Raw genomic sequence first — 14073 nt, forward strand, 5'->3', positions numbered from 1 at the left:
TTTCCCCACAGATTGTCCCTTCTTATGTTCACAAGAAATGAACTGATCAGAAGCTGTGAAATATTTTTTGTTCCATCAAGCTAGTACCAGAGTTGTCCGTCAACATCCTAGTTATGAAGTATCCTTTCTCTCTCATTTTTGTATTTAGGAAAGAACATGGGGAGATGGATAGTCTGGCTTAATAAATGGATACCACTTTAGGCATAAAAAGGATTAACTCGCAAAGAAACCCTATCTTTGTGGAAAATGAGACAGTGTTGACCCACCATAAATGCTTGAAACTCAGATACTCTTTTTGTAGAGGTCAGAACAATCAGTAAAACTGTGTTCATTGTTAAGAACCTCAAGTCAGCCAGATGAGTTGGTATAAATGAAACAAGTATTAGCTTCTCCAACAAAAAATTATGATCCTCAAGAGGAGCCGCTGGTTTTCTTGAAGGTCTCTTATGCAACACCCGTTTCAAAAATATTTTGACATGAGAATGCATTTGAATTGGTGGATCCATATGCAAACATGCTGAAATGACTAACAAATGAACCTTGATACAAGAGAAAGACAGGCCATATGACAGTAACTTACACAAAACTAGATAAACACTAGCCATCAATGGATGCTGGTTATTTTGTTGATACCAACTAGAAAACATTTTTTATTTGTTTATATAGAATTTCCTAGTAGCAGGCTTTCTTGCACCATTACTACCTAATGCACATTTATCAGTAAACAGGTGCTTAAAAGGTATTAAGACCTTATTATCCAGGCATTCAATTGTAGTTATTTGGGGTCAGGCTATATCAAATGTCCTTGTTCTTGTGTGAGTAGATCCAGTATGTGAGGACACTTGTGGCGATTGCCCCTGACCAATTCCAAAAGAAGGAAGTCACCACAATGATCTTTGGGGAGTCATTCTGAATCATCCTTGATATCACTGAAAAGGATGGAAAAGCAAACAGGAACAATCCTGTCCAACAAAAAGACATCAGTCTTCCAGTCCTGCTTTCATGGAGTCCTGGAGCAAAATTTTGCTAGGTGATTGTTCAAGAAGTTAGATCAGTTCCTGGAGGACCCACTGATCTAGTTTCCATTCGTAAGGATCTGACTTTGTCGTGCTCAGCTTGTCTGCCACACAGTTTTTGTAGCTAGAATGTAGGATGCCCATAGAGTGACATTATGCTGTAAAGCTATATCCCATGCTACCAGGCTAGTCTGTATAGGGGTGAAGAGCTGGTTCCCCCTTGCTTGTTTACGGACCACATTACTGTGGTACTGTCTGTAACTACTTGAAGAGGTCCTGGGGACTGATGATTCAGAGAGTTGGCTGTTTGATAAGAGAAAGCATCTCCTAAGTTTATGTGATTTGATCAGTCTTTGCTGTCCTGGATATCTTGCACTTTTGACCCCCTCAAGACTGCTCTAATAGCAAAGTTGCAGGTGTCTGCCATAACTGACTGCTTTGGAGCAGGAGATTAGGATTCACAAATATCTGATGTCTCCACCAATTGATTTATCTTTTCACAAATCCTATGAATGTTTGTGCTGAACCCCAAGAGATTACAGATACCATTGCATTTTTCTCACGTGCAAGAGATGTCATTAGAATCATTGATGCTATTAGACACATAATCCTGAGGTATTTCCTTGCAGTGACTGAAGTCGGAGTAGAAAATCCCTGGGAAAAATCTAGCCAACACCCCAGAAACAAAATTCTGTATGATGAAGTCAAACACTTTTGAATATACTCTTGGAATCCCAGCCTGTGTAGGAGATCTCTCATCCAAGTTAAAGATTCCTGGCAGTTTGGAAAAGACTTTGCAAAGATAAGCAAGTCATCTAAATGTGGAAAAACTGAATACCCTTTAGCCTGCAATAGGCTATGACAGAAGACACTTTGTGAATGCTCTTGGAGAAGAGGATTGCACGAGGGTAAGACACAGAACCAATAATGTGATCCAGACATACAAAACTTTAATACCTAAAATCTAGATGAAAAGGAATGTGATGATAGGCACCTTTTAAAACCAAGGTTATTAAAAACTCGAAGGAAGAAGGGGTAACAGCCTAAGTCAAAACATATTGAACTTGGGCACTATGACAACCTGGTTTAGGAAAGAAAGATCCAAAACTGGAATCCAGGCATTTTCTTTACCACTAAAGTTCTTGAAGAAAATCTTTTCTTTGACTAGGAAAAAGGAATTGCACCTATTACAATGAGACAGCAAGTGTTGTAGGAAAGGGAAACAAAAGGGTTTGGTCTGGCACATATGGAGGAATTTCTTCCCTCTGGCCACTTTTATCCTTGCTGGATCAGGCTCAAAACGATGTGTCTGAAATAAACTGTTGCCAAAATAAGAAATGGAGATTGCGCCTCTCTGGAAGAGATAAGGGACTGCCAGGGTGGGAGGGGGGGGGGGGACAAGGTCCCTTACATAGTCATTCTACCTTATTTGACTGCCCTTTGCTCTTGGGATTCCTGCTTTCATTTTGGAATCTTCCTGTCATTGCTTTTTAAGCATCTACTTACCAGCATTCTCACACCTCAGTGCAAGATATCTGGACAAGGCCTAAAATAATGAGATGAATGCCCAAAAATAGGAACATATTTTAAATATTGCTCTTATAACTTACGTTGCTAGAACAGAATATATGCTAGTATACATTTTCTAAAGAATATGAAGTCTTGAAACTAAAAAAGTCATTATTTAATGACTTCAATCCTCTGTGATTTGGCAGAAAACCAGAAATTTAATGGGAAACCGTCCAAAAATATTAATAAAAATCTGGACATTCTGTGAAAATCTGGACAGTTGAGAGGTACGATTCCCTGAGACTGTTTATTGCCAAAACTGTTCTAAGAAGCAGAAAATCCCTTGGAAAAACAGATTATCTGAATCATCTTACCTCTCATCACATTTTTATAATCTCTGCAGCAGAGGGTCCAAAAACTACACTACTTTTGGGAGGTTCTGAGAACACATCCAGGCAAACCTTAACATGGTACCAGTGACAACAGTCCTATTATGCAGCATCAGAGTTAAACACTCTAAACAAAGAGTAGTGACCTGAAAAATGGATAAAACAAAACCACATAGGAGCAGATTTTTCCTCACAAGAGGGAACTGCAAGTAAAATATTCCTCATGCTTTCACAATTAGTCAAAATAAACTAACACAAAAACTAAACAGTTTAAAACTCTAAAAATTAAAGTTGCAGAAACACACTTCCCATCAATAGCTTTACTGTCCTTGCCTAAAGGATTAGAATTACCAAAATGTTTGGCATTAGCTATGTTAAATAAAGATATAGCTACTGGGTCCGGTCTGGGCTGACTATATAGAAATTTGAAAGACTGAGGAACTTTGTACATTCTATCTGCCTTCTTGGGTGCTGGCCATCAAGGAAACCACAGGTTGGGACGAAAGCATTTTCCAATACTGACAGTATTGGGGGGGGGGGGTGTTGGAGATATGGGTGAAGGTTCTGGGAATTCCATTTCTAACAACTCCTAGTATTTGAAAGTTTGTCCACTGGAAACACAGGAACATTCTGGAAACAGTCTCAGAGACACTAAATCCCTCAGAGGGACATTAAGACACCATTGTCTTCTGAACCTGAATCAGAAATCAGAGGTGAAAAACTTCCATCTGTCCTAACACATTCATCTACAGATTGAAAATTTCGAGCCTCTTCTGGAAAAGAGAAATCTTATTTCTTTCACCAGAAAATATCTTACAGGACAGGAAAAAAAGCCTGTACAAAACCCGGAGACAGACCATCTCAGTAAATGACTCCTATCCACAGAACTGGTACAGGAGAAGATAAATGTTTAGTTTTCAGTTTCTTTTTGACATGAAAGTTGGGGCAACCAGGTTTAGTAATGGCAGCAACAACTTCCCCAGAGATTGACATTTTGGTGGCACCTTCCCTGCCCTTTCTCCCAAGAATGATAGTCTCTCTCCCTTGCCCACTAAAAGAACCCTAACAGCCACAAAGAATGTTGATAACCCCCAGTCTAAGTCCACAATGGCTGAACACCAGGGGGATCGGGGGAAAGATGAGTAGTCTGAGGAAATGATTTGGCCACAGCAGAGTCACACACTTGTGGCTGAAGCAAATTACTAGCCTGCTGTGGTGCCAAAGGCTGCTCAATTAGCCCTCTTTGTGAGGCTGGAAGAAGGTCTGACAGAGGAGACCAGGAGTTTGTTACATGGTCTTGATGAACATGTTGCTTCTTTCCTACAGGAGGTAAGCAGCATAAAATTGGTAAACATTAGAAAGTAGTTACAAGTAAGTTTTTTTTTCTAAGTAAATACACTGTAAAAAGCAGTTTAATACACTTTCCCAACCCCCAAAGTAAAATGAATACAGTTTCTCCATAGAAAAAACCTCTTTAAACAACCTTTAACCTGTCAAAAAGTTGCACTCCCATTTAAAAGTAAACTGTCAATAAAAACATTTTCTTTTCTTAAAAGTACTTTCCTGCTTAAGAATCAACTTTAAAACAATAAAAAGGTAAATGTGGAAGGTTCTTCTCCCAAAGAGAACTTATCTGCCCAGCAATGGAACAGCTTTAATCAAACAGTAGAACCACAAAAAGCCCACAAAGGAGTGCCATCTTCACTGGAAGGAAAGCTGTAAAGGGCTTGGCATCCAAATCTGTCTTTCAGCCAGGTCAGCTTGAACTAGCAGTTTGGGTGCACAGAAGGTGTCCTGAAGGTTTAGGAGCTGGCTATCGTTATATCCTATGCAGGATATAACCCATAGAGTTTAATCTACTACACCAGTGATCAATAAGATGATCACCTTTCCATACCTACCTCTCTCGCTCACTAATAATGACACAATCCACAAAACTCGACAATTAAAAAAAACTTTTGACATTAAAGTTCTCCATCATTACAATACAATTAAAAAAATATTTACTGGTTTTCAACATTTAAAAATTAGTTGTTCCCAATATAATACAAAATTATGCCACTTTAAAACACATTTGCTTTTTACCAATGTTATATTAATTGCATTTTCACCCTTTCATATTTGGTGTGTTCAGCTCAATATCACTCCTTCCTTGTCTAATTCATTTGGTTTCTTAATCCCACCCATTTCATGCATCTCCAGTCTCAGTGTGTGTGTGCGTGTGTGCGTGTGCGTTATTAATCAAAACTGAAAGGTGAAAAATACATTTCATAAACCTTTCCAAGTATACAAAATATTTGTGTTAGATTTCTGTCTCTCAATCCTTCACTGCTCGTCATTCACTGTGTCCCACTCTACTCTTGACTTTGTGACCACACAAGTGCTAGAACCACAGTGGTCATTTAGAAATGCCTGCCTGTTTTTTTTTCAGACTGATATCCCTCTACTTCAAAGATACCCATTATACTTATCAATTCCCTTACATACGCTAGCTCCTGCAGCTTCCAAAACTGTCTTACTAACTTTTTTTTTTGAAACCAGAACAATTAAGGATAGCACGTTGTAGTCCACTCCCACTTCATCACTTCAAGTGAAAATATCCTAATAAAAAGTTTTGGAATAACACTCACCTTTCCGTGGTAAATGCTGTCAAGCACTTCTTGCACTTCAGCTTATATTCTGACAAGGGTCCACAGTGCCAAATATGACCTCGAGTACTTCTTTATTACATCTTCAACACAGTGCTCTTCTCATTGGGAACATGTTGAAAACAATCAGGTATGTCAAATGTTTATGCAACCAGTGCTAAAGATTTCTGTACCTTCTTCCCTTTAAATTTTCTTTAGCAACTTGTAAATTTTAGACCTTATCCTAGCCACTTCATTTGTCACTCCACCAGACCAATGTTTCCTTAGTTCTAAAAGGAAAGGCAATGGAGGAATTAACACTGTTGGTTTTACTTACTGAAAGTACTCTTAACTGCATGTGCTCCCTTTGCTTCACTCAAACATTGAACATCTAGCAAACCATCTTTGTCCTCAACCACTACGTAGCTAAATTGCTTACAGTTGCAATACAGCTACAGTGTACCAAGTAGTACAGTCTATGGACTTTCTTCCACTGCCTGGCCCTGATATTTTAGTGACATGTTTCCTTCCAAAAATCACACTTTCACCCAAATCATCACTGCCTTTCTTAAGCTACCCTAGAGGAGCTATTTCTTGCTTCCAATCTTTTAAGGCCATCAATTTAAACAGCTTCATAACTGCTCAACACACAAGTCTCAGAATGGTAATGTTTACCTCAGAATTAGCCTAGTCTCTTTCCCCTGAGTCTCCCACAAATAGGGTGCTTCCATTGTGCTATGAAATCATACATTTGACATACATTTTAAATTGAGTAGCTGTACAATACTGTTGTAAATTTTTAATCCAAGGCACCCTCCTTGGTCCTCCCAAGACGAAACTCACAACAAACTATTCTACAACCAGTTTCTCTTTCCATACAATATCTAGATGAAAATGATAAAATCTGGAAAATAAAAAAATAAAAAAAAACAGGGAAAAGAGTCAATGGTAGAGCCTGGCAAACATTCTGCAATGAGTAAAATAAACTCAAAGCTTGAGTTTTGGGCCAAGATCTAATGGAATCCATTTACACTTCTTCAAACGGTTATTTTCTTTAGTAATTCACCATACATTTTGGATATTGCCTGAGCTAATATTTCATCAAATCCAGTTTCTAAACATCTCATATGAACCAATCCCCACAAAAAAGGGCATCACCTTAATAGTGTGAACATGGCCCTTGAATTTCTTACATTTACTAAATCTGAAATATCTCAAGTTGAACAAGCACTGAATGTAGACTTTTGGATTCAATTAAGTTTATTAGACCTGTGAAGAGATTTTTTGCCTACTCCACACACCTTTCATATTGAAAGTACCAACATGCTTTAAGCAGTGAGCATTGACTGACCCTGCATAAGTCACTGGTTTGGCCTCTTATTTCCACTCTCTCCTATTCCTAACTAAATGCACAGAAAACATCTTAAATTAACTTAAGAATCTGTCATAATCACAAATCGGCCTACATAAAAAATTCCTGCCTGTATAAGTATTATGTTATCAATATGCAACCTTCTAACATTTGCCCACAAAAGCTATACTTCATGAAGCTCTTTTCCATAGCTATTGTTTATGTAATGGGTGCACTTGTACTACACAATCTGTTCATTCAATGCCACTACAGCCAGGTTTTCATCTTCTAGGCTCACATCTGTTTAGATTACTCTCCTACTGCACTTGACCTCTTCTTCAGCCATGTTCCCAAGCATCCTTGCCAACCAACTTCACAAAATCACAAACTGTTGTCTACACATTTGAAATCCTTTACAATAGAAAAAAATAGTCTCATTCATTAAATATCCTCCAAAAGACAAGTTTATTTTAACTACTTACATAACATTCTGGAATGAAAACTCCTTTACTCCGGACACACCGAAACTAACTCAGAAGACAAATTTGCCCTCTGTCTCCATAGCAAGACACCAATGAAACACATACTGTACACACAAATGGCCTACAACTTAAGCAAGCCAGCACCAGCAGCATTTAAAACAGAAAACAGAGCTGCAAGTCTGGGTTTTATCAATCAACCCTCAAACTCTAGAAATGACAGAGCCCTGGGTGAGGGCTCTAACGGAAAAGGACAAGTTTAATATCCCAAGGTACACTGTATTCAGAATGCATCACAAAAGGCAAAATATTTGAAGGTTTTGATGTGTTGCTGTCTGATCCCTGCTTCATGAATACCAGCTATTAAAGCATGCAGAAAAGCAAAGCACTTGTGTGTCTACACTAAAGTGCCATAAAAGTCCATCATTGAGGATGTATAAGCAATAAAGCTAGATAAAATTATGTCTCAAGTAGTCCTGTATCCTGGTTTTAAGACATCTACACACTATGTATAGAGAGACAGTGAGGGACCTGAGCAACAACAATTATCATGGTACTACTCTGACCAGTTGTGTATTTGTTGCGCTACTGATACTGCTATACAATAATTGGCAAGGGTACATATTCTTTTAAAAGCACACAAAAGACTTAAATTTTATTTCACAATTCTGCGAGTGTCTCAGTTCACTGAAACTGGTCCCTCTCTCTAAAAGTGGCGCATACCTGGAGTTAAATTTAAGCAAGGAAGGTGTGAGGGGTTTAGAAATGTAGCACTTCCATCCAGCAAAACCATCAGTTCTTTTGTTTTCCACTGAGCACTTTGTACAACTCCTGCTTTCAATGAAAACAAATTGACAAACTGATAAGCCTTTTGTGCCATTTCAGCTGCAGGATCATCATTCCCAAGCTACATAAATATACAGTTCCATAAAATGCATGCTAAATCTGAAGCCACTATAACTTACAGTTAGGAGCAAAAGTTGAGACAGCATTCAGCACCTCAGATGCACATCTCAGAAATTCTGTCCAAATACTGTTCATCTAAAAATAAGAAAATACATATCCCTCTTCACAGGTACACCTGAAAATCAGCATGATTGCTAATGATGTCTCAATCTGCCAATGAACTTGCACAGAATGCCCTTACCTCTTTTCACTTTCCTGAGTGCATCTCACTGTCTTTCCTGCTTCTATAAACATGCATGTCTGACTTGAAACAAACTCCTATTTAACATACTTTGTTCGAACTTTGTATAACTTCTGAATCACTGCATTGTTTTAAGATGACCACATTTGCATACTGTGAAGCTGTACCACAACTAGTCACTAGTCTGTTTATTCAGCCTTTATACTAACTCTTACAATTTTTCTTTCCCTAAACAATCTCAAGGCTGTGCCACTCACCGTTAAAGATGCAGTATATCCAAGTTAAAAATAAAACAAAAGTTTGACACAAATCAAGTGAGAGCAGAGTTTCAGTTCAGACTACTAATGTACTACTGAAAATATCTGCAAGAACTCGCTTGTACAGATACCTTCAGTAATGACACAAAAAAATGCATTCACAAACAGCTGTTAAGCTTCCTATTAGAAAACAACTTATTAGCCAACATGATTTTAGACCATTTCATAGCACCACCTCTGCTCTTTTATCCTTCTCTGATCACATTAATAAACATCGGAATAATGAGCTTCTATCCTCTGCCCTCTATTGATTTGTCAAAAGCATTCGACATGGTAAACCACCAACTACTCATTAACATACTCAAAGACCTGTCACTAGATACAGTGGCTATAAAATGGTTCCAATACTACCTAAACAGCAGGCAACAGGCTGTATTATGGGAGAATAACTTAGCTTCTAACCTCCCGATTACCCTCGGTGTCCCTCAAGGCTCCATACTAGGACCACTATTATTTTCTATATTTATAAATTACCTACATGCTGCAATACCTCAAGCTACCTGTATCCAATATGCAGATGATTCAACATTAATATGCTCATCCACTTCTCTATCAGATCTTCAGTCACTAACCCAAAATGTGTTTAATTCAGTTGAAAAATGGCTTCTACACCGTTGTCTTATCTTGAACCCCAAAAAGACAAAGCTTCTACTATTTACTCCCACCCGTAGATCATCCACACTTAATTTTACTGTTACATCAAGTAATCGTACTATTATCTCTCCGAATCCCACTACAAAACCACTTGGGGTACTAATAGATAACAACCTTACCTTTGATTCCCATATAAACAGCACTATAAAAACAGTCAACAAGAAACTAGGTCCCCTATATAGGATCAAACCCTTTATAACCCCACTAGCCAGGTCCACTATTGCCTATTAGCACTATTGTACTAAATCTCCTACAATAACATTGCCAGATTTGCAACTGGGTCTTCCTACAGAACCCATCATTGTCCCAATCTTACACAGCTAGGTTGGTTACAGCTGCCAAATCTTAACATTTAACCAACTAACAGTTGCCCACAAGATCCTGTATCAACCTAACACACCAATACTGACAAATCTTATTACCTCCTATAGCAACCTAAAAACCTTACGCTCATCTAATAAACAACTTGTGCAAATATGTAAAACTAACAATTTAGCTGGCGACTAACACTACTGGCAAAACCTGGAACTCTTCCCAGTGATCTAACCTCCCTTACCTCAAACACCCTATTTAAAAGCAAATTGAAGCCATACCTTAAAACAAAATGGTTATGCCCCTGTGCTAACCCTGACTAACTACCTCACTTACTAATGGGTATTACTCATCTTATCTGCATGTGCTAGATACTTTTCTGTTACCTAAAAAGAGTATGCATCTGTACAGCTGAAACATTTTTACTTGCGATTTCCTTACTATGACTAACTATACCATATATGTACTAAATAAGGGAGTAAAATTCCAAAGTAAAGTAAAAAACTGTAATGTTCCTTACTATTTTTTGTAAATTCTCTCTTACTATAAATAATATTGTAAATATGGAGCTTTTCTCCCCGGACCTCTACTGAAAATGGACATGTATCCAGTTGGACCAGCCTGGTCAACAAATGTAAAATAAAAACGGCTCCAGTCAAATATCAAGCACAATTACGGAAGAAAGTATTATCTAACAATTGGGACATCTAGAATGCATAAAATGTCTGTGCAGGCTATACAGAAAAATTCCACATCCTCTTTACCCATAAATCTCTAAACAAAAAAAAAAAACAAAACAAAACAAAAAAAAAACAGCTGCTTCACATGAATAGTTAAATATGCAATACCGATCTTACCTTAATAAAGCTGCTGACATTGAAGTCAACTGCACAGGAACAGCAACTGTAATTCTTGTCAACAGAGCCATTAATACCGCTGCACTTATTGTAGCAGTTTGAACACGAGAAAGAAGCGTTATCACCAGTGTAATCCAGCTGTAAAACAAAACAAAGACAATTTCAATATAAACATTCTGTACAAAGATGCATCGTCTAAGTAGCAGAACTAATGCTACAGACATTAGGGCTGTTTACTAGGTAAACTTTTCCCCAAGTGCAAGGGATCACCCCTTTTCATCATGCACCAAGCATGCTAGCCATGCCCGTTCTTCGGTTAGATTGCTGAGAAGATAGCAGATGAGAGAAGGAAAAGACGCTCCAGACCAGACAAGATATGCCAAAGGTAGGCGATAGAAAGGCAATATTTTACAGAGAAAGGAACTTCTTGTAGAGCTATCATTTTTTTTAAACAAGAAATATCTTTATTAAATTAATCACTTATATTAGGCAATCATACATTTATATAAATGAAAACAAACCATACAGACAATCCTAGTTGCAAGCATTTTACATCACAAACCATATTGACATAATCATAGTTGCAAACATACATCACTTATAATAAACCCATTGTCAGTCAAACATTACATAGCTTATTTAAGTTCTGCCTTCTTTTAAACCTCATTCCTCCACTGTATGTCCTGTTCCCAAAAATTCCCATAGTTTTTCTTATGTAATTTGCTCCTACCCTTTTCTAAAGATCCCAATTCCAGATGTTCTCTCCATTACTATATGCACTACTTCTAGTACGGATGGTTTAGACTTTGATTTCCATTTTTTTAGTGATTGCTTTTTTGGCAGCCGGCATAATTAGACTTGGCAAGGCCTTACTACATCTAGGCAATTCTAATTCTGTACATAGCTCAGAAAAATAATTTCCCCTAGTTGCACCAATTTGCTCACCTAGCATTTTTGACGGCTTAGTCTGCAGGGAATCTTTAAAGTCTGCTAACTCATTATACTCCCTGAAAATTATGTTCCCAATTATATCTTTCTTCACCATCATACCTCCCAACATTTGCAGTCTACCAGAAGAAAAATTCTCTGGAGTGTACATGGGGTATAAAAATATTTATGTAAACATTTCCAAGCAAAAATTCAAAATTTTCTAGGTTTTGTTACATATTTAGGAGGCACACGTATATCCTCTCATTGTTTCTTTGCGAATTGCTTATCCAATTTCTCTTCTCAATCCTTTCTAACCTCCCACTGATTGATTCTTACAGTTATCATGCAATATTTTATATGCTCTAATTATTCATTTTTAATGGTAGCTTCTGTTCTAGATTCTAGTAAAAACTTTACCAGTGCTGGTCTTTCATTAAGGACCCACCTATTTTTTTCTCTTTGCCTATACTCAGATACCAATCCTTGATAGAGAAGGCAATCTCTAACTTGCAGTACAAACAAATTCTTGTTGTTTTCCAATTCTATTACACCTTTCCCCTCTCAAGTTATTTGCTCCCACTACCTTGGGTGCTTTGCTAATTTTCTCCAATAAATTCCAGCGACCTCTCATTCTACAGTCTATTTACCTAATTGCAGTCACCTTTATCAACTGAATCTCCTTTCTCCAATCCCATGTTGGCTTAATTCTTAGAATACCATCTGCTACTTTATGAATATAAAATATTCTGTATGATTATTGTTATTATCCTTAAAGATCTGCATCCCAAATCATAGTCTCTCCTTGTTTCTTCAACTGCCCCCCTGTTTCACCATCCCTTTCCACTTTGAATTATAGGTTTTCTGCTTGTACTATGTATAGGAGCCTTAACTGTGTTGCTCTGAAATACCCCTTCAAATTGGGTAATCCCAAGCCACCTTGCTCTATTGGAAGAATCAGCTTATGAAAACCAAAAAACGGCCAGCAAACATTAGTTAGAGAGTCCAAAATTTATTATACCAACCAAAAACAGACTGGTTTCAGCATGAAAGCCTTCATCGGTGTTATGTTCAAAATACAAAAACCCTCTTTAAAAACACAAAAAACTCCTTTATTGTTTATTTATAAATGGTCATTAAGCCCAGGCGAAAACAACCCCCCAGTTTAATGATCAACATTTTCTCCTTATTTAATAAAATATGCTGACCACTTTTGTTCCTGCTGTCCAAAGTTATTTTGGCAATAATAACAAAATTAAACTCAGCCGAAGAATGTAAAATAGTATGTTTATATAAAAGATTAGAACTGTGTCCACATCTCATATCACTTAAATGTTCAGTAATTCTTATTTTAATGGGACGAGAGGTTTGTCCAATATAAAAATCTTGCAATGCTCTACCAGGTTCTTATCTACTCTCACTGTATATTCTGTACACTTGCATTTTCAGCCAAAAGGGGAAATATCCTCTTACTGTATACTAACAGCTGTAAAGTCTACAATCTGTATGCTACTACTCTGTAATGTCTCTTATAGGTTCATAGGTTCATACTAGGCTATCTGCCCGAGGGCATTTACAAGCCTAGCCCATAGTTTTGTGGCTTACGCCACCCCTTTAGTATGGGGAACTATACCCATTATTTTGCTGTGCCTCTGTTGAGCAGTGACACTGAGGTAATCCCTGGGGTATATCTGCGATCTCCCATCCATTGGTCAACATTTCTCTTGAACAAGGCCAGCGAGGTGCTCTGCCTCACATATACCGGGATTTTATTCCACAGCATAGGGAGTCTTTGGGTGATGAATCTATCCCTCCAGCACGACCCATTAATAGCCGTGTCGAGGCTTAAGTCTCCCGCCTTGTGGCTCTGACGGATCTAGATTTTTGAGGTGAAGCATATTCATCAAATCTGGGTTTGACATGGCCTTGTATGTTAGGCAAAGGTCACCTCTGAGAGCATGGCGACTGAATAGAGCTGGAGTTCTTTCAGTCGGGCAGCATAGGACAGATGTTTGATACCCTTTATCCTTTTGGTGAGGAACTTTTGTGGCCTCTCCAGCTGCTGCAAGTGTCGGGTCAGATACATTCCGAATGGGGCATTGTACTCAATCATTGGTCTGATGAGTGATGAGTATAGGGAGACTATGACCTCCCTTGATCTAGATGAGAATCCCTTCATGATAAGGTGGGCAATGGGCAATGTAGAAGGTCTTCCTAACTACTTTAGCTACATGGGTGTCGAATGACAGACTACTATCAACCTGGGTCCCCAGGTCCCTGATAACTTCTTCTGTACTCAGTGGATTGCCACCTATTTGGTAGCTAGGGGTAACCTTGTTTTTCCCGAAGGGTATGACTATGCATTTTTTGGCATTTAACTTTAGGCCATGGCTCTGGCACCAGTTATCCGTTTCTGTGAGACCCTTCTGAAGGATATCTGTGTCAGATGTGTTTTCTACTATGGCGCCCAGTTTGCAGTCATCTGCAA

The 14073-nt window shown here is 38.1% G+C and overlaps 1 protein-coding gene across 1 annotated transcript in view; it reads right to left on the reverse strand.

Moving 5' to 3' along the window:
- The window catches only part of LOC122792326 (cell cycle control protein 50B-like), a gene marked incomplete in the record, with an annotated part of 1604308 nt that overhangs the window by 1512618 nt on the left and 77617 nt on the right, over positions 1 to 14073 (reverse strand). Inside the window, 1 exon segment of the mRNA XM_044060122.1 lies at positions 10659 to 10796. Within this exon segment, the coding sequence (XP_043916057.1) occupies positions 10659 to 10796 (138 nt within the window).

Source organism: Protopterus annectens, chromosome 1.part2 (genome assembly GCF_019279795.1).
Source record: "Protopterus annectens isolate FY-2018-M chromosome 1.part2, PAN1.0, whole genome shotgun sequence".
NCBI lineage: Eukaryota > Metazoa > Chordata > Ceratodontiformes > Protopteridae > Protopterus > Protopterus annectens.